We start from the raw sequence: 21,911 nt of genomic DNA on the forward strand, positions 1-21,911 counted from the left end.
TATACTTTGAAATCCATTAAGCCTCTTACCTGTTACCACTATACAGGATTCTGTCTCTTGGCTCCTGCCCATGCAGACGATCACCACATAATGCGTTTGATTTAGCTTGCCCTCCATCAGCTTCTGGAAGGTGTCGTCTAGTGCCTCGGCCAGAGAGGGCGCCGTGTCCAGCACCTGGACACTCTCGCCGCAGGAACTGGTGGCCAGCTTGGCCAGCCAGGGGAGCTGTGAGGGGGTGAGGGGCTGAGCCAGGCCAGGGAGAGGAGAGGAGAACTGGGGATGGCTCTGCTGATACTGGCGGATTTCTGTCAGGTGCGATTCTCGCCAAGAACGCATAAGGATCTGCTCCAGGTCTTCCATAAGAGGCATCTGATCTGGGGCTAAGATCACACACATTGACATACAGTACAGTGAATGTATTTAAATGCATCTGCTGTTTCATATATATATATATATAAATATATATACACACAGCACTTTTCATACATAAATGCAACTCAAAGTGCTCTACAGACTAGACCATGAACAAAAAAAAGGAAGTTGTAGTAAGATCTGATAGTGGGTGCAGGTGAATTATGGGAGTTGGAGGGAGGTCTGATAGTGGGTGCAAGTGAATTATGGGAGTTGTAGTAAGGTCTGATAGTGGGTGCAGGTGAATTATGGGAGTTGGAGGGAGGTCTGATAGTGGGTGCAGGTGAATTATGGGAGTTGTAGTAAGTTCTGATAGTGAGTGCAGGTGAATTATGGGAGTTGTAGTAAGTTCTGATAGTGGGTGCAGGTGAATTATGGGAGTTGTAGTAAGTTCTGATAGTGGGTGCAGGTGAATTATGGGAGTTGGAGTGAGGTCTGATAGAAGGTGCAGGTGAATTATGGGAGTTGTAGTAAGTTCTGATAGTGGCTGCAAGTCATATATCATGTACACTGATAAGCCACTGACAAGCTATATACCTTATAGTTTCTCTGTTTATACTGTAAATATTACTTTCCTAAATTGAGTACACTATATTTATGTTTACACATATATATTTATGTTTATTCTATTTTACCACTTTTTTGTGTACCTGTGCAAATCTGGAAGCTGATGTGTTATCTAAAGTGTTATCTTATAATTGACAGAGATATTCTAATATTAACATATTTAAAATGTTTAAATTGCTGCCTTTGTGATTTGTAGCTCACCCAGCTGCACCAGGTAGTAGACGGTCAGTAGGACCTGCATCTCTGTGGAGAGGGGCTGGACCGACGAGGCTCCGTACTGCTCATACACATGGGGGAGTGTCTGAGTGCTGCGGTAACATGCCTGCAGACGCCCATTTACCAACACATCACCTGCACTCCCACACAGGCGAGGAAGAGCACCGTGACCTGCAAACGCACACACACACACACAGTATATATATATCATTTCAGGGGTTGTGGATGATCATGTAACAATACTCACTTCAGGAGTGTTAATCTGTCTTCTGTCTTTGGCTCTTCAATTCATTTTTACATAATATTTTTAAGTGCCTCTCACCTTTTAGAATGACTGGCTGTAGTCCACAGGTTTGGAGAAGATTATCAGGCACTATGACTGACTCCCCTGGTGCCATGGGTGGGGAAGACCCCTGGGATGCACATCCAGAAGTCCCATTGCTTGCTGCACAAACACACACACACATACAATTCTATGAAATATCATCTCCACTTTTAAAATATCCATTTTTTCTGAATATTACATATATTATGTAATATATATGTATGCATGGACCTCAGCCAGTATCACCTCCTACACAGGCACCCCACAGGGATGTGTCCTCAGCCCTATCCTCTACACCCTGTTCACCCACGACTGTGTCGCTTCCCAAGGACAACATCATCCTGAAGTTCGCAGACGACACCGCAGCCGCATCAGTGGCGGAGATGAAGCGGCTTACAGGAGGGAGGTAACAAGACTGCTGTCATGGTGTGAGGACAACAACCTCGCCCTGAACACAGACAAGACGAAGGAGCTGATAGTGGACATGAGGAGGGAGAGGAGACCTCATCAGCCACTGTTCATCCGGGAGCTTGAAGTGGAGAGGGTGAACAGTTTTAAATACCTGGGCATCCACATCAGTGAGGACTTGGTCAAAATGGCTCAACAGTGGCTGTACTTCCTGAGGAGGCTGAGGAAGTTCGGGATGTCTCCCAAGATATTCTGCAACTTCTACAGCTGTGCCATTGAGAGCCTCTTGAGCAGCTGTTTCACTGTGTGGTACGGCAACACTACTGCAATGGACTGTACACGCCGGAACTCCACTGCCCTCTCTGCAGAACATCTACCACCAGAGAGTCCTCAGGAGAGCTGCCTCCATCTTCAAAGACTCTACCCTCCCCCAGCATAGACTGTTCACTCTTCTGCCTTCAGGCCGGAGGTACAGAAGTGTAAAATGAAAAACTAGCAGGCTAAAGAACTCCTTCTTCCCCACTGCTACCAGACTCTTGAACCTACCTCAGAAAAAAACCCTTCACCTTACTCTCTACACGTTTACATGTCAAGGACATTACTTAGAGGCACATTCTCACTTAACTGCAAAAATGTTGTAATTGCACTACTGAACCTTTTGCACTTTTTTCATATTCCACTGATGTAGATAATCATGTACTTACTTACTTTCTCATACATAAAATATTAAACTTCTTGCGTTTAACAGGACTGGCACAAATTCATAATATATTTTTACACATGTATCTAAAGATCAAGGCAATCAAAACACAAACAGCACACACAGTACACACTGCCATAGACTACACACTAATCCACAACAAACTAATTGCACACACAAAAAATCCTCCCCAGTCATTTTTATTAACTGCTAATTTATCACTATCCTCCCGAGTCACTGTCCCCTAAGAGCCAGGAGGGAACACTTTATTCCAGAACTAACCGCAGATAAACAATTTATATAGACTTCTTTTTACCAGAACACTCTGTACAATCAAAACACACCCGTTTTTCTCTCATTTACACTGATCATTCGTTATTGGAAAATGCACTCCAGATATTTATTTTAGGTTGTTCACACACACAATTGTAATGTGACAATTGTAAACATTCTTATAAATATTTCACACTTCTAAACTTCCCACTTCATTAGTTAGCTTTTAATATTTCATAAAGCTGCTGCAGTGCTCTCCTGTGGCGGTGATCAGCCATTTCTTTATGAAACACTGAGAGGTTGTGACATCAGAGTTCTAATTTAGTTTAAACAGAGAGATCAGTCCAAATATCAATGAGTTCTGTTAGCTCTGTATGTTTGTGGAGCTCTCTGTGTCACCTATGACAAAAATGATCAGATTCGGGCCAGTTTTATATACACTGTGAACGTAGCCTCTGAGAGTAAAGGCAGGTGTGTAATAGTTTAGACATGCGGTTTTCTATTATAATAACGCTGGGTATTGGCAGGAACTTGGTGATACATTACATTTCTCAATACAGGTGTTACGATTCAATATTTAACAGTATGTTGCGATCCTGTAATCCTGTAATTAAGTTCTATACTGTTATTGTTTAGATAAAATTGCATATTAATTTAAACTGCATAAAAGCACACCATCATATAAATATGATAAGTAAAAGAAATGTTTACTATACATCCAATAAAACAGAGGGAACTAACAACAGTTAATAAACCCAATCTTTACATCTACACTAATAATTAAAATCAATGCTGCGTTTTTGCACATCGATACAGTATTGCAAAATAAAATACTGCAATACAACATTTTCTCACACCCCTAATAGTAAGTAAAAGCTTGAATTATATTTGGGCAACATTTCCCTTTGATGTACGCTTTAGACTGAATATAACCAGAGTAAGATTTAGTTTTTGTGATGTGGTTAAAAAGACTGTAGGAAATTTGACCCTGAGACTTTGGTGTATTTTGGATTGAGTGCTGTACCTGATTTGGTGCCATTAACTGTGCTGGACGCAGCAGGTCTATGAACAGCTTCAGTTGGTGCTGAAGATTCTGGGGACCAGCCCTTGTGTCTTTTTTTGGGTGGTCCTGAGTTTGCCATGGAACCTGCAGACAGTGGATTCAGAGATTTTGTAAATAAAATGTATCCAGCTGAACTTTTTTTTGCACCTGATGCACTGTGCTCTAACAACACGAATTCATGCATGCATGTGTGTGTGTACTCTTCTTATCCCTAAGAGACACAAATGTGAGGAAGTAATAAACTCCACAGAGAGCTGCATGTGTTATGAAGGAAATCTCTCATTTACACCGGCGGAGACAACGGCAGGGCAGAAAGAGAAGAAAGGTGAAGAGGGTTTTACAGTGCTTCTTCATAGAGGCTTTACTGCCTGAGAGCTAAATAATACCAGCCAGCACAAAAGCAGAGAGGAAGAGGAGCAGACTCTCCTTACAGCATGACAGGCATTTTACAAGGGGGTGGGTGTCTTTCATGGAAGTGTGAAGACTGACAGTGGGAGTGATGCCCCCCAACCCCCCACCCCCTTTGTGTAACAATATAAAACAAGCTACTCTATACTGTGTTTTTCTTCTTGTATTACTTCTTGTATTCTTTAAAACAAAGATATATACTATTATTTACTATTTCTCATCATTCAAGTAACCCCAAACACAATCCGGATGTTAAGAGCTGAACTCTGGGGGTTCAGGTCAGTTCTCTGAGAACACCAGCTTTTCACTTTTTAATTTGCATAGATTTATCAGTAAGGACTGATTTCACATGCAGAGCACTGAGCTTCTTTTCACAGCAGAATGTTATACAGAAACTGTGTGTTTCTTTACTTTCCTGTTACTGTAATCTTTAAGTGCTGTTGTTTTCAGTATTTTTTAAAAACATTTTGTAGCTTCGATAAATATACATACAGCTCTTACAATTTAGTTTATTTGATTTTACAAAATTAAAAATCTCTGGAATATAATCAAGAGGAAAATGGATGATCACAAGCCATTAAACCAAGATGAACTGATTGAATTTTTGCAACAGGAGTGGCATAAAGGTATCCAAAAGCAGTGCTGTGGCAGGTGCTGGGAAGTGTTACCTATAACTGTGGGTCTTCCTGGGCCGTGGGCTAGCAAGCCAGGCTGAGGCAACGGCTGCTGGGATAACGAAACATGGCCATCGTTGATCGAGGTAGGGCAGGTTTCAGATGCTTTATAGAAGAGATTTCATATTAATGAACAATAACGTAGCAATTAATGTTTAATCAGGTATTGACTGCTATTAGGTAAACTACAATGCTAGCTCAGTGCTAGCTAAAATAGTTTAAACAGCTGCATGTGGAGTAATGTTGCACGTACCTGTGTAGCCAGTGGTGTGTGATGAATTAGGCAGTAGGTCACTGACTCCAGAGACAGGAGGATGCTCCTCTAGACCACCTGACACGTTAGAGGTGCTCTGTCTTCTTACACGGCTCTCTGCACATAAATATGCGTACAAAACCATGATTAATATTAGAAGATGCAAAACGCATGTGATGCCAATGCCTGTCTGGTCGCTGAGTGTTCCGCAGACATTCTGATGAATGCTAAAATGTATGTGACGTATGCTGAATAACAGGCTCAAATCTGGCCCATGTTCTTGTGTACGTGTTTTTTTCAATAATTTAAAGCGACAGTGGAATGCTCTATTAAAGCAGTTTAATGTAAATAAATTGTTGTGTGAAATTCTGTGTGTTTGAGAATATTGTTATGTTTATGTTCTTCATTTATAAAATACTGTCAAATATTAAACCTACCAGACCATGCTGTTTTTAGACTAAACATATGTTATTGCAGGGATGGTCATGTTAGGACTAAGACTATTAATTATTTTATCCCACTCAGAAATACTATTGCTTTCAAAATAATAAATTATATATTTGATTATGCAGTCCTGTGAACTGTAGGTTGTGCTCTTTGGGCTCAGTTTACCTATACCCTTCCAGCAGATCGGTGGGCCCAGTACCACTGTGCCCTGGGCATTTTGGAACAGGTGGTACTTTAAGTGCTTCTGCTTCTTGGGCTGGGTGGTCAGCTTTAGGTTGATGTGGTTGGAGAACTCAGTGAAGTAGCGGAAGCCCTTCTCTCCACAGCCCATGCAGTTCCCTGAGAAGCCTGAGAAACCGAGGATAGAGACGTGAGCTCACAGACAGGAAGCTGAACAGATGCCCCATCTAAATCACTATACTGCACTGGCAATCTCCTCTGTTGCTGCTTCACAGAGCGAAGTGGAAATCAGCTGAAATGCAGCTTGTTTCAGGCTGTTGCTTTCAGAGAACATTAGTTTCCATAGTCACCATGATTGCAGAGCTAATGCGGGGGCTCTAGAGTCCATAATTGAAGAGCTAAAACCGGCTGTGTGACAGGCACAGGTCTGGCTGAACTAGGCCAGGGTGCCCTGACCCAGCAATCTGTCTAATTTCCTGGATCTCCCTCAACTCTCTTTTTCTTTTTCTCTTCCACTCTGTCCTACTATTTATCCCTTAGACACTCTATCTGCAATATTACTTCATATTGAAGACCCACAGACAAAACAGTGGCAGTCAAATTGGGTTGCATAACTTACATACACTGTAAATTAGGCCACATAACTAAATAACTAATTATTAATAAAGTCAGGTTATTGATATTTCAGGCAAGGCAATGTTTAAATAATGAATAGGCTTTTTTTAAGATATACAGTACAGGTATGTGCACAGACATAATCTGGCTGTTCCATCTTGCTTCCAACCAGTCTGTTTCAGTTTTATTTCTGAACCCGGGCCCAAAGAACAATGTCTTCCAATATATACTAGTTATAAACTTCTGAGACCCAGAGAAAGGTTATATGAGGGTATTGCATTCATTTTTATGCAAATTATTGTTTACATTTTTCTTATATAAAAACTGGAAAATGGAGGAAACAAATCTGAACACTAAAAAGCTTCTATAAACCTGCTCCACAATACTGAATACAATGCTAACCTCACTCAGTGCTTTGCTTCCATAGTATTGAAAAAGGAGGAAATAGAGGCAACAAGCTCTTTTGTTTACTAAAAGCAATAGTTTGAAAGGGTTAAAATCAATAGACCTTTCTGAAATCTAACACAACTGAAGTTAAGAAACTGATTATTAGCAGCAGAAACACTATTTTTGTTCCATAAAGTGCCATAATTTAGAAAAAAAAGAAAGACACTGTGTTCTTTTGTTCACACACCCACAACTGAGACCCGATTAAAAAACACCATGACCAGGATTTAAACAGATTGCATTAATGGTACCTGACTACAGGCCCCAGACTTATGCCAGCTACTATGTACAAAAATGAACCAGGTCCTAGGAGGATGGAATTACAGAATGACAATAAAATCACTTGACTTGATCATAATTTTTTCAGTACTATATTTGTTTTATGCCCCCTTTAGCTGTAATGAGATCAACGCCTAAGTAGTAAGAAAAATGCCTGATAGTATGAACCGTAGCAGTTCCTACCTAAAAGTGCATTATGTCCATGTTCATCTGGGAGAAAGCGTCGGTCCACTGCACACACCAGTAATTGGTCAGGTAAACTGGGAGACTTGGCCCCGACCAGGAGAAATCCTGGTGGCAGATCGAGGCATTCAGTTGCAATGGAGGCCAGACGCAGGTCTTTTCCTGCCTGACAGAATCCTGAGCAGAGACAATATGAAAACAGTTCAAATAAATGTATTTATTACAATACAATAAATTGCAGTGCGTTGTTCTAAATGGTTTTGTCGGAAATTATAGTAAAGGTGCATTCACACTGCTTTGATCGTACTGTGCAGGAGCACAATTATGCCCCCTCCACCCTCCCTCCTGGGCTGCGTGCACACTGCGGTTAACAATCCGGGCCCAAACCGGCTCACATCATCACAATTCAATTTTTGTTTTGAAAAAAATGCATGTGTCTTTTTGCTCTGCCTGGAAACAGTGCAGACTGGAGTACACAAGCAGAAAGCCTGCGCAGAAATGCAGATAATTTGCTTGTACTGTCTATCTCTCTTGCTCTCACTTTCTCTCGCTCTTTCTCTTAGTCGCTCGCTCTCATTACTGTCCCCTCACAATAATACCTGGAAATTCCAGCATTAAAAAAAATGAAGCATGATTTTATATCATTTTTAAGTTATTGACACCACTTATATATTTTAATTTTAACAATTTTAACTTAAACACTGAAATGCATCCAGTAATATGCTTATGAAAAAAAAAACAATTGTAGTTTAAGCAGTTAAAGTAATGCTGTATTTTTTTGTGCCACGATCAGGCTTAATGTTTGTTTGTTCCAACAAGATCCAAAAGATGGATCCTTCCATGATGACAGTAGGAAAGAACCCTGGTTTTAAGCATTTTATAATAAAAGAGCTTGAGCTCTGTTACAATATTCCATATATAAAAAAAATGCTTATAATAAAGATTTATTGTTATTGGGATGGGGGGTAGAGCAGGGAGAGAGTTCAGCATCTTCACAGCCTGATGGATGGGGTTGTCTCTCAGTATAGTATACTGATACTGAATTATTGTCCAGCTCTACTTAGTATTATACTGCGAACATTGAGTCATATCATATTTAAAATATTTTTCTAAAGTTTAATTCAAGCATTTGAATTAAAGCATTAAGCATTTTTCTATTCTGCTCTCACCATCAGTAGTGCAGGAACCTTCTGGAGGAGGCTTCATCTGGTACGGAATAGGAGGGCTGTTAGACTCAGAGCCGTCATCATCATCCTCATCTTCATTTTCAATTTGGCCTAGTGATGAAACATATTTGGTCACAGTAATTTTAGTAGATGTGGTAATGTTCTTATCAGACTTGTAATGTGTGAATTTTAGCATCTGCTATCTGGCCTGAAATATAATGAAAATAGCTATGTGCAAAAATAAAATAATACAAATAAATAAAAATAAACAAAAACTAAAAACCATAAAGGAATAAAAGAATGGTATAGGGACTTTGACTAAAACAAAACAAGTTAGCTTAAATCAAATAAAATGGACTAAACTAAAATAAAAAACTAAAACATACGAAAATCTAAAAAACGTAAACAGGTATTAACTGTATGGAGGTGGTTAGAGACTAATAGTTTAAAATGAGTGAGTGACTCCAGCTCACTGCAGCACTGCGGCTCAGTACTGAAGCGTGACCCAGTTACTGAAGCAAGTCTGATAACTGATGTATGAGTTCATACAGTCAGAGAGTGCTTTAAAGATAGAAGGGACATTCCAGGATTTTGGTACAGTTCCTGTCCCACCACTTTAAAATCTAAATTTCAAATGTACATATCCAAAATATCTAAATGACTATTTTTTTCAAAAATGTACTTGTTATAGGACAAGCTGTAAAATTTGGTGGAAAAATAAGCTCCTTAGATATTATTCAAAAGACTGAATACCTTTGGACCACCTCAAAAAATGGCTTTTCTCTTGTCCCACACATTGGGTGACCAACTCCTTTGGCAAATTTAACAATTAAAATAAGCTCTAAATAAATGACTTCCTCTTGTATATTGTTGATATGCATCTCCTTTACTTATGAAAACAACTTCTTTGGTCTACATTGTTTTGCATGTTAAAGTTTTTATGCTATTAATTTGTGTCCCACAACATGCGCGCAACCCTGGTACCATACTGGCACAAAGGAAGTGACACAAGGACATTTTCTGCACACATGGCAAGACCAAGAGTAAGTGCTCTAACAATTTTCAAGATTTTTTTCAAATAAGTTTGTCCAAGTTGTGTGTGTCACTCAGTGAACGCAACCCTGTTACTCATATTGTAAGATTAATAATGAGTAGAGTCAAAATTTACTTTATATACTCATATAACCATGTTTGTCCTTGATCTTGTATACATAGCTAAATTTTACAGTTAGCATCTGTTCCTGGGGTAAACCACAACTTAGCCTAGATTTGCAACCCTGTTACTCACAACCCTGTTACTGTAAGTTACCAAATATATTGCATAATCTAATTAAAAAAACTGATTTGATACCTGAGCTTGACAAATCAAACTTTTTGATAGTCTATTACCTGTATTTAAAAATATATGACTAAAAATGATCAAATTGAAGATCAAATTTTCAGAAGTGACCACCTCTGAAATGTACCAAAATCCTAGAATGTCCCAGAAAGTAGCCAGTGTGTTTCCTGATGAACAGTAGGAGAAGACCACTCGGCCTATTAATACATTAAAGTGTGCTGTGTGCTGTAGGGGTCACCGGTTCTACCATCTCGAGAGCGAGGTCTCCACTCCGGTTCCAGGTATAGCTGGGAGAACACGGGTCGAGGTACCACGGTGTTGGAGCGAAGGGACGCCTCGATGGAGTTGTGCAGAACCTCCTCAAAGCGTGTGCTGCGGAGCTGCCCCGTGTACGAGTTCCCCATCTCCTGCCAAATGGAGGATGACGTGTGAGCTAAGAAAAGGAAGACACCAGCTGCATTATATTATTTCAAAATTAGGGCTGTAAACTGCTGATTAGGTGCAGTTGAATCTGATATACTGGCCAGATAATATACTGCTGTGAACAAAGGCTGTCTGTGTAGGTGCTGTCCGTGCTGCGTTCACTGCCGCAGCCACGTGACTTCATTTACTACATCTGCGCTGCACATCCCATTGAAAACAGTGTTTAAAAGCACAGCTGCAAATTTTCAGCGTTCTGTGTTAAAGCATTTTCACACTGCAAAGATATATGCGCTGGAACACAGAATCTTTTCACTATATTTACTTTCTTGCTCATGCACCAGAGAGCTCTGACCAATCAGAGGAGACGATGTGCTCGTGTGGATTATTGGTGTGCATTTTGATGCGTTTAGGTTTATGACTGCGTGAAACCAAACCAAACGGAGGGAGAAACTCTCCAAGAAAACAAACTCATCAACTGATCCAGACCATATAAACCAACTACAGGTGTGAAAATGCCCCTTTTATACTCAGCAAATTAAGTTAAAATGAAAAAATCCTTACAACCAAGCAACCAAGTAAAGATGTTTACAATAAAGTAAAAAAAGTTTTCTCCATTAAATTTATCATGTTTTCTTTATTTCAGCACCACACGTTGGCTTTATCTCCACTCAAACATACAAGTATATACTAGTATGTTATATACTACTATGAATTTAATTGAATTTTACATTTCTTACATTCATTCTTTTATTTATTTAAATATCCACTATAAAAAAATCTTAAGAACAAGAGTGAGCTAAGGCTAAGGCTAGCCGAGAGAAAGTGGAAAAAATCTCAACAATATTCAGACATTTGCTCTTACCAATCTCTCCTATCCCGATTTTCAACAGAGGTAACTGCTGCAAAATCCTCTTTCTACAAAAGGAAACTGGAAGAATCAGCATCTGACCCTCGCAAACTCTTCACCATCTTCTCATCTCTGCTAAACCCTCCCACTCCTCAACCTCCCACAACCCTCTCTCCGGATGATTTTGTCAACTTCTTTGAGGAGAAAGTAGCAAATATCCGCCAATCCTTTCCCCCTGCCTCTACCCTTCCTACCAAGCTCTATCTTCCACATTCTACTTCTCTGTCTCACTTCTCTCTGCTTTCCACAGATGAAATCCTTAATCTTCTACATTCTAACAATCCAACCACTTGCCCACTTGACCCTTTACCATCTTCCCTCTTTCAGACAATTGCTCCTGACCTCCTTCTGTTCATCACTCACATCATTAACACCTCTCTATCATCTGGTCATGTTCCATCAACTTTTAAGACTGCCAGAGTGGTTCCTATCTTGAAGAAACCAACTCTAGACAGCTTGGATGTTGGCAACTACAGGCCAGTTTCTCTCCTCTCTTTCCTTTCTAAAGTCCTTGAGCGTGCTGTCTACAACCAACTTTCTCTCTTTCTCACTCAGAACAATCTTCAGGATCCAAACCAGTCTTGCTTCAAACCTGCACACTCTACTGAAACTGCCCTCATTGCAGTTACAGAGAAGCTCCATGCAGCAAAAGCTACCAACCTGTCATCTGTTCTGATTCTCCTTGATCTCTCTGCTGCTTTCGACACGGTCAACCACAGCATTCTCCTTTCCATCCTCACCAGCCTTGGAATCACTGGCTCTGCATGGCAGTGGTTTGCATCGTACCTGGAGGACCGTTCCTACCAGGCAACTTGGCAAGGGGCAACATCTGCTCCATGCAGACTCTCCACTGGGGTTCCACAAGGCTCGGTGCTTGGTCCTCTTCTTTTCACACTCTATACTCGCTCTCTGGGTGAAATAATATCTTCTCATGGATTTTCATACCACTGCTATGCGGACGACACTCAACTAATCCTTTCTTTTCCTCCTTCCGACACTCAGGTTTCATCCCGCATCTCAGCATGTCTCAGTGATGTCTCGATGTGGATGAGTTCTCATCACCTAAAACTCAACCCCAGCAAGACTGACCTTCTGTTCATCCCAGGAACTACGAGCCTTCACAACAATATCTCCATCTCTTTCGACAACTCACTGGTCACTCCATCGGCAGAAGCACAAAGCCTTGGTGTAGTAATGGATGACCAGTTATCATTCTCGAGCCATATTGCAAATCTGACTCGGTCATGCAGATTTCTCCTGTACAACATCCGAAGAATTCGACCGTTTCTGTCTCAGGAAGCCACTCAGGTGCTTGTGCAGTCTCTTGTCATCTCAAGACTTGACTACTGCAACTCTCTACTGGCTGGTCTTCCACTGCGAGCCACCAAACCACTACAATTAATTCAGAATGCTGCAGCACGACTCGTCTTCAATCTTCCGAAGTTCAGTCATGTGACTCCTTTGCTGCGTTCCCTCCACTGGCTTCCTGTTGCCGCCCGCATCCGATTCAAAACCCTGACGCTGGCCTACAAGGCAAAAAACGGACCAGAGCTCTTAGAGCTTCCAGTACGGCTCGGCTTGAACCTGCATCACTCAAAACACACAGAAAACAGCAACCAGACTCTTCTCTGTGCTGGCACCAAGGTGGTGGAATGAACTTCCACTGGATGTCAGAACAGCAGAGTCACTCGCCGTCTTCAAACGTCGACTGAAGACACATCTTTTTAAAGAGTTCCTAAACTAAAAAAAAAAAAAAAAAAAAAAAGGTCCTAGGGTTCTAAACATGATTAAGTGCTATGTATCTCTTGATCCTAGTCTACAAACTAGCTTTGGATATCTTAAGTAACTTTGAAGCACTGTTGTAAGTCGCTCTGGATAAGGGCGTCTGCTAAATACCAAAAATGTAAATGTAAATGTAAAATGTGGTCTGAAGCAAAACGAGAATCAAAATCTCTGCCTTATTTCTCAGCTCTGACTTTGGTTGTGGCGGGTAGAATCTCAAACAGGAAACAGGAAATACTCCATCGGGTAGACTGTCCCATTTCAGTACTGCCATCGCAGCCTACCCATCCTTGCAAGGACACACCTTCATAGACCGCGTCCTTCAAAGGATGCAACTCTCTGCAACTTACCACATGGCCTCCCCTTACATACCTAAAGGAAGAACAATCTCCAACAGCTCCCCTAAAGGATAGGAGGAGGCATAACACATACTAGTAACCAGGATGGTTACAACATAAAAAATTGAGTAGGCTCCACACACTCATACACACCAACATTGTACTTCTGTTATGGTCTTTCACACTATTTAATAAAGCAATACAGAGACATCTGTAACTTCTGATTCAACACAAGAAAAAACACTGTATGCTGTGTGGATAAAGTGGCATTCACCATTTATATGTATTTGTAGCATAAAAACATTTAAAATTACAATTAAATATTTTTTGTGAAATAATGGGACAATTATCGTGACAGGCCTAAATGCATACATACCCACCTGGGATACCCAACCGTACTGAAGGACATGAGGTCAGCAATCAGTATTGTTTATAAAACCACTAAATAATCCTTCTTTAGTTTATACTTGATATTCCAATTTTATTAAATATAAGCTCAGGGAAAAAATACATTTACTTTAATATGAACATTGTTGTTTAGGCAATCAATCATTTACAATAAAAAACCCTCAAATATCCCTGCTTTTAATAAACACATAATGACTGTATCAGCACAATCAATCTGTATGAATTCTGGACACAGCCCAAAGAGCTGGAGGAAACGGCCAAAAAAAACACAACCCACAAAAGGTAATTCAAGTTCACAGGGGTCAGACAGTGTATTAAGTGCAGGCACACACGCACACACATAAATCCCTAGAAACACCCCCCCCCGCACCCCAGCTAAAATAAGCTGATTTGATGTTACTAAGCAGCGCTACATCAGCCGTCCAATATTTGAGGCCTCCAGTTCTCTTTTCCCTTCTTTACTCAGGAAATGTAATGAACCTCTGATAGATACACAAAGACAGATTGGCTTAAATCACCTCTGCTATTAGCCAAATTATTTGATTAGCATGTTTTCCGATGCTGCCTGTAGAAGCTCAGCTTACCCTGGGGTGGTCATCAGAAGGGGAGAATTCCATCAGGGTGCTTCATTTTCAGCCTCATAAATTCACTGTAACCAGTGTCAGGTCGTCCTGACCCAAATGAGGGGGAGAGGGGGAGCGAATGAGGGCAAGAGCACCTCCTGATCCCTCAGGATAAACAACAAGTTAACATCAGCGCCGGCTGCTGCACATCTAGCAGCGTTAAAAAGGGGAATAACACGGTCAATGGAACAACTGGACTGTTTTAACTCTGAGACACAATATAAATTTCTTCTTGCATTTCTTTCATTGATATCTTTTTACATTTATACCAAATAGGTTAGAGATAGGACCTACAGTCATGGTCAACAGTGTTGACACCCCTGATATGAATTTGGCATTGTAGCTAAATAATAATAAAGCGTTGCAATATTCGGAACATGCACAAGCACCCCCAATCAAGTTCCGAAGAAATTCAAATTGACTGTGTGAAAGGCATCATGAAATCTGAAGATTACCAAAGGATTTAGGGTAGGGCTCTAGGGTTTGCATCCTAGGCCACGGCCCGGGTCTTCCAGCAGGACAATGACCCCATGCATACTTCTAAATGCAGATTGACAAAGCACTGAAGAGTTCTGAAGTGGCTAAATTATAAATATTAATATTATAAAGCAGTACACCTGAAAATTAATAAGCAGAATGGAAATTGTTAAAGGTTATGCACTGAAAAGGTGGTAATAACAGGGCTTTTTGATGAAAGAACCTTTCCAAAAACGTTCAGGACATAATCTCAATCTTTAAATCCAGACTAAAAACTTACTTGTTTAGTTTAGCTTTTGGTATTTAATGTTTCCCTTTAGATAAGGCTGCAGATTCAGGGGTTAATGGACAGAGGGAATTGTGGTAAACTGAGATGATGGTGCTGTTGTTCTCCCACTGCATGCGGTCACTCAGGTTTGTGGAGGGTAGAGTGGGTGGATGTAGTGCTGTGCGATAAACCGCTAACGATAATTATAGCAAAAATAACTTTCCCTGGATAGAACTGTAAGTCAGGGTAAAAACAACTTCGGTATAACTTGATGCGGGAATGTTTCTGACAGACAATGAAAACAGCTTATGAGAATAGGAACAGCACCACACCTAACCAATCATGTGGCTGGAATAGAGTGACGCCCAAGAATTAGAGTTTGTGGGCGGAGCAGCTCAAAAGATAATGTTTGAGCCGGGCTAAAGAGTGCGGCGTCTGTGAGTGTGAAAGAGAAGAAGGGGCATGGACTGTGTGTGTGTGTTTATCCCTAGTGCTAGTTTTAACCTGATAGCTCACTAGCCTGTTTGTTATTTTGTCATGGTTGTGGCCGACAGCAACCATTGTAAATTCCAGTATTTTCAAAGCGGCAACTATAAACGTCTTTCTCATCCATCCTTTCAATGTGTCCAGCCGGACGCTACACTATGATGCAGGTACAAGAAGCTCATTTAAGTACATACCCTCCCTGGCTGAGAGGGTCTCAAGCACAGGTGGTATATTGTGACCTGCCACAAGACAGCTTTTAAACCATGGACAGTGGACAGACTTGTCTTCCTGGCCCGCAGCCTGTAGTAGGGTATGATCTGGACTGGTGTGAAACTTTGACAGTACTAAGAGACAGTACTGCATGGGGATTTATTGTGCCTTTTTTATTTTGCTTTGGAGCATAAGCTAAGCACAATTGAAGGAATTTTCTGTGTCTTTTGTTTACACAGGAAAATTGCTTGATTTTGTTTTAATATCTTATTTGTTTGGAACTGACCAAGGGCTCTATTTCAACAATCTATAGAGCACTGGGTTTTATGGGCGTGTCCTGTGTCTTTAGTATTGTAAGAGCACAATAAATGGGCCTTGCACAGCTCCAACAGCGCAAAAGGCATGTTTTAATTTCCTTAATTATTCATGGGTGTGTTTTGGGCGTAACGTGAAATAAACCAATCAGTGTGTCAGTATACATCCCCTTTAAGACACAGTTGCCTTCTGTTCATTCCTATTTTAAGAGCGCATATATATATATATAATTTTATTAATAAAAAATAAAAATTATTAAAATTAATAAAAAAATAAATAATATTAAACATAAACTCATTTAAAACAATCACAGGCTTTCTGCGCAGAATAATAAAAGTTTCAGTTTCAAATCATGAAAACAGCAAGGGCGTAGGAGCAGGTTTGATATTGGGGGGGACACATTTGCCAATATGAACCCAAGCCCACCCTATAGTTTCTTAGAACAACATTTGTGGAAATTACTTTTAATCACAAATAATCATTTTTTTCTGTATTTTGTTTTTTATTAGTTAACAAGGTGATTTTACAACCTAAACATGTTACTTCACATTACATTTACTGTTGTAAGAAAAAATTATGCATATACATATACATATGACAAAAATGATCAGTTATCACCTAATATTTAAAATAATAACAGATTTGGTTATTATTATTATTATTATTATAATCATGTATTGGCATGTCAATTCTGTTGTATATTTACATTTTCTCCACTCTTTAAAAAAAATCCTACGCTTTTATTTTTCTATTAAGAGCTCTTCTAAAGATTGGTGTCCTTTTATGTAAAAGAATGTAACTTTACGTTTCATAAAGATTTTAATTATAAACGCCAGGACATGTGGCCTTACTGTGAACACTGTTCTTACATATTCTACTGAATATTAACACTGTTCTACATATTCTAGAGCTTTCTCTGCTTTAAAGACATTTAATAAAGTAAGTGGTGGTATGATGTGTCTAATACACTGCTGGATATACATGATTAAACTCAGTAAACTCAGTAAATGACTGTTTATTAGCTGATCAGCTGGATCAGGTGGAAAACACAATTTTGGGGCAGTGATCAGGGTTAAGAAACTGCTTTAAACTACAAACATAAAATACTGTACTAAATTCTGACTATCCACTACATCTGGCTTCTAGATAACTAGTTAACTAAATGAATTTTTGTTCATTATTGCTCACAGTAAATCCTGTAATCCTAAATTAATAAAGAAACAGTAATTAGCTGATCGGGTACAGGGCAAGTTGAACATTACGTATATAGTTTATTTTTTCTTTAACGTTGACTTCCAATCTATCTAATTCCAAAGTTAAGCTAACTCACTCACACAGCTGCAGTTTATTAATCACAGTGGGTTTAAACTGTGTGCTGATTTAGAGTCTTGTATTTTTAACCAGCTATCAGAAACATCATCACAGTTTACGTGGTTAGCCTATCGTTACCTTTCTTTTAGAAAAATCCCCGTATATCCAGATCTTAATCAGCTGAAGCTGCTGCAGCCCGATCCTGCTGCTAAATCTCATAGCGAGGGGGCAGGGCTTCCCCCACTAGCACACCGCGGGCCGCAAAACCAGAAAGCTGATTGGCTGTTTGTGCTGAGAGGCGGGACTTAATACCTGAACCGGCTCCGTGATTGGTCCGGTCTGTCTCCTCATTAATAGTACAGCTGATCTGAGCGAAACGATATAATTTTTGGGGGGGACAAATCCACCTGTTTCCAATCCCCCCGGGTTCCTACGCCAATGGAAAACAGCTCACCAAAACCTCAACCTCTCCTTTATATTTGACAATATTTGATGAACTTACAGGTCCTTACTTATTTTTATTTAACTGAACTAAGTTTTATATTATTTGTAGCCTCACGCTGAATTCGGCTCCGCACTGCGAAAGAGAGAAAGAGAGAGTGAGAGAGAGAGAGGTGCAGCACATTTTGCCTGATTTCTCTTGATTAATTATCAGTACATTTGTTGGCATGAGTTTAATAAAATGTATTAAACTTTCCAATGTTATTTATTAAATCGTTTTTTTTTTTTTTTTTTTAGAAGACAGAGGTTATTCTGCGCGCACTGCGCCAAGCTTTTCTTTGCGTGCCTGCGACATTTTAGAGTGCTGGACAAGATTTTATTTAATGAATTAATATATTTAATGTTTTAATACATTTGCCCTGGTGATAAGAAACGAATGCTAACATATAGCTTTAGATTTCTGTGTATTTCAAATGTTTTAAGTTTTATATAATTGATGGACAGCACCACACGCCAGGGTGACAATGTGCTTTATGTTTTTTAAATGTCTGTTAAATAAATAGATGTAGACAGATGAGCTGTTGAACGTCACCTTTGCCGATGGGGGTGGGAGATAAAGGAGGAAGTGTTGATGAGTCCAGGATGTCTCCCAGCCCTGTCCTCCTCCACAACACTTCCTAACAGAGAGGTGACAAGCTCTTTCATCTGGCCTGTGCTCCTCCCTGTCCACTGCACCCCTCTAGTCAGCTGATGTTTATGACCTCCTGTCCCAACCATTCTGACATGCCCTCTTTCTCTCCTGTCTTTCACTCACACATTGTTTTCACTGAACCTTCTAACAAGCATTGGGCCCTAAATTATACAGATAACCACATTTGTCCCACCAGCAGTGGCACTGGCAGTGAGATGTTCACCAACTGTTGCTAACAGAATTAAAGTAGCAATAAGAGTGCTGCCTGTAACAGGATACTAAATAGATTTTTATTGTTACATTACTTTATTTTTGGAAATTTTCTTTTTGGTTTTACTGTTATTATTTTATACAAAATCAGGGTCTTAGACAAACATATGTTTTTAATTTCTACTAAATGCATGAAAGTTTATACTAAATATATTTATACTAAATAAAATGTAATATTTCTTTTGTTGCAGTAGTATATTCCATTAACTCGTTGGTTGACGTAAACCTCTGAGCTTTTCCTTATTGACTCGTTTTTATGAGGATTTTCTTTTACTAGCTATTGCAGACAAGGGAGGCTGAGGAACAGTTGTATGCATGCTGCATATACAACTCAGAGAGACCTACTGTATTTCACAAAGAACAAGAAAAAATTGATTTTAGCGGACAGACACCTTTAAAGAATTATTGCACACTTTCTGTAAATCATATAAACTTCATTTCACTTCTTAAATATCACTGTGTTCATCTGCTATATGATATATATAAAAGAATCATCTAACCTGCTATAGATGTCTGTTTATATACAGTTGTATATGATATATACGTCATTAATCTGCTGTAGCTTTCTGTGTTTATATACAGTTATAGATGATATATAAGTCATCTAATCTGCTGTAGCTTTCTGTGTTTATATACAGCTATGGAGGACATAACTATGCTGTCTGCATGCAAATAAAATCCAAGAAAATGTTCCATTAGCAAAGATGAATTTTTGTTTAATAACAAAAAAACTATATACCACTTAAAATTACGGTACTGGGATTCACAGGAGAGCTATATTTACTGTAGAATCCACCCTCAACTCAATTTTGACCATGAGGCTTTGCAGACCTACAGTAACAGGCTGTATACAGGGTCTATAGCACAAATTTGTTAGTTTTTATTATTGTGAGAGCAGTAAGTATGGTAAATTTTTCAAAGTTAAATTGCAGTGGACAAACAAAAAATTTTTTTTTATCTGCTTGTTATTATGCACTTTGGTAGATACGGTGAAAAAAGGTTTTTAATAATGGTATTGAATTTCAAAGTTAAAAGCCCAAGGGAAATGTTCCATAATTACTTACAGTGGTGTGAAAATGTAACCTGACAAATATAATCTGAGTAAATATAAAAAGCACTTTTTAAATTATAATTTTATGTATTAAAGGGAAAAAAACTATTCAAACCAATCTAGCCCTGTGTGAAAAGGATTTGCCCCCTAAAAGTAATAACTTGGTTTTGTCACCCTTGGCGGCAACAACTGCAATCAAGCTTTTCCGATAACTGGCAGTAAGTCTTTCACATCTCTGTGCAGGAATTTTGTTTCACTCTTCTTTACAGATTTGTTTTAATTCAGCCATGTTGGAGGGTTTTCCAACATGAACCTCCTGTTTAAGATCATCCACAGCATCTCAATCAAACTCTGACTTGGACACTCCAAAGCCCTCATTTTATTTTTACGTCATTCAGAGGTGAACTTATTTGTGTGATTTGGTTCATTGTCCTGCTGCAGGACACAAGTACACCTGAGCTTGAGGTCAGGAACAAATGGCCGGATATTCTCCTTCAGGATTGTCTGGTAAACAGCAGAATTCCTGGTTCCATCTATTACAGCAAGTTGTTCAAACCCTAAAGCAGCAAAGCAGCCCCAGTCCATAAAACTACCACCACCATGTTTTACGTTCAGTATGGTGTTCTTTTTTTTTCAGAAATTATGTGATAGTTTTACAACAGATGTAACGGGACACACACCTTCCAAAAAGCTCCACTTTTGGCACATCAGTACAAAGAATATTTACTCAAAGTTCTGGAGATCATCAAGGTGTTTGTTGGTAAATGTGAGATGGGTCGTTGTGTTGTTTTTGTTCAGTAGTGTTTTTCCCTTGACATTTTTTTCTTATTATTGAATCATTAACACTGACCTTAACTGATGCACGTGAGACCTGCAGTTCTTTAAATGTTGTTCTTGATTGTTTTGTGACCTTCTGGATGAGCTGTCCATGACCTTTTGGAATAATTTTGGTCGGTTGGTTTCTCCTGGGAAGGTTCACCAGTGTTTCATGTTTTCTTCATTTGTGAATAATAACGAATTGTGAATTGAGGTCTTTAGCTGCTTCATGTTGTCAGAAAGGTTTTATTTAAGTGATTTCTTGATTCCACAGGTCTGGCAGTAATCAGGCCTGGTTGTGGTTAGTATTTAAATTAAACCCAGCTTTTCAAAAAGTGTGATTAAGCACAGTTAATTTATGGGGGGCAAACACTTATTCACATAGGGACAGACTGGTTTGGATAGTTATTTTTCCTAAATAAATGTAAAAAGTCATTTTTATATTAACTCAGGTAATATTTGTGTGATATTAAAGTTATTTTGATAATCTGAAAAAATCTAAGTATGACAAAAATGCAAAATAAAAAGAAATACATTTCACCCCACTGTAAGTAGAACCTGACACTGACTTTAACTGCTAGTTAAGGTTTTTCCGTTCTCCTGTGAAGCTGTAGTTTTGGAAATTGAGATTTCAGAATTATGCAATGTTTTTGCTTAACAGCATCGATATACAGTTGTGTGTATTATACAACACTCAAACGATTATCTAGAGAAGTCCAGACATCTTGTCTGGTATCTTGTCTGTCTGTCAGAGCATCTTCACTCTAGATCTTTTCTGCTGTCTACAAAATGACCACCTAATACTCTGCTCTTCTCCGTCCCAAAACAGCAGTAAAAACTACTTTTACTGCCGCTCTACAAAAGAGCAGAGGGGGGTGGGCAGCTTTTATGCCCCAGGAGGTAGATGTGGATGCGGGGGCTGGGCTGCCTCATCCTGCTCTCGAGACAAACAATATAAAACAGAAATGAGGAACAGAGAGCGATAGAGATAGATGTGTGTGTAAATATGTATATTTGTAATATTTTATATATTTCCTTTTGTACGTTTGCCTGGACGTTTATTTTTTTTTTATCAAACTACTGTTATCACTTTTATCTTGTACTTGTACTTCTTTATTATGTTGTAATTGTTGTTTAGTA

The 21,911-nt window shown here is 39.3% G+C and overlaps 1 protein-coding gene across 3 annotated transcripts in view; it reads right to left on the reverse strand.

The window, feature by feature from the left end:
- The window catches only part of greb1 (growth regulating estrogen receptor binding 1), a 52,490-nt gene that overhangs the window by 25,718 nt on the left and 4,861 nt on the right, over nt 1-21,911 (reverse strand). Inside the window, exons 2-11 of one of the 3 annotated variants that reach the window (XM_015603512.3) lie at nt 10,193-10,361; nt 8,619-8,726; nt 7,450-7,626; nt 5,911-6,093; nt 5,299-5,415; nt 5,040-5,150; nt 3,925-4,047; nt 1,517-1,639; nt 1,180-1,365; nt 30-380 (exon numbers count right to left, since the gene is read on the reverse strand). In XM_015603512.3, the coding sequence (XP_015458998.3) occupies nt 30-380; nt 1,180-1,365; nt 1,517-1,639; nt 3,925-4,047; nt 5,040-5,150; nt 5,299-5,415; nt 5,911-6,093; nt 7,450-7,626; nt 8,619-8,726; nt 10,193-10,358 (1,645 nt within the window). In that variant the 5' untranslated portion in view covers nt 10,359-10,361. Of the gene's footprint in view, nt 1-29; nt 381-1,179; nt 1,366-1,516; nt 1,640-3,924; nt 4,048-5,039; nt 5,151-5,298; nt 5,416-5,910; nt 6,094-7,449; nt 7,627-8,618; nt 8,727-10,192; nt 10,388-21,911 lie in introns of all 3 variants that reach the window. The other 2 variants (XM_015603511.3, XM_007240769.4) reach the window with 2 other exon arrangements.

This window comes from Astyanax mexicanus, chromosome 14, assembly GCF_023375975.1.
Source record: "Astyanax mexicanus isolate ESR-SI-001 chromosome 14, AstMex3_surface, whole genome shotgun sequence".
In the NCBI taxonomy this organism is placed as follows: Eukaryota; Metazoa; Chordata; class Actinopteri; order Characiformes; family Acestrorhamphidae; genus Astyanax; species Astyanax mexicanus.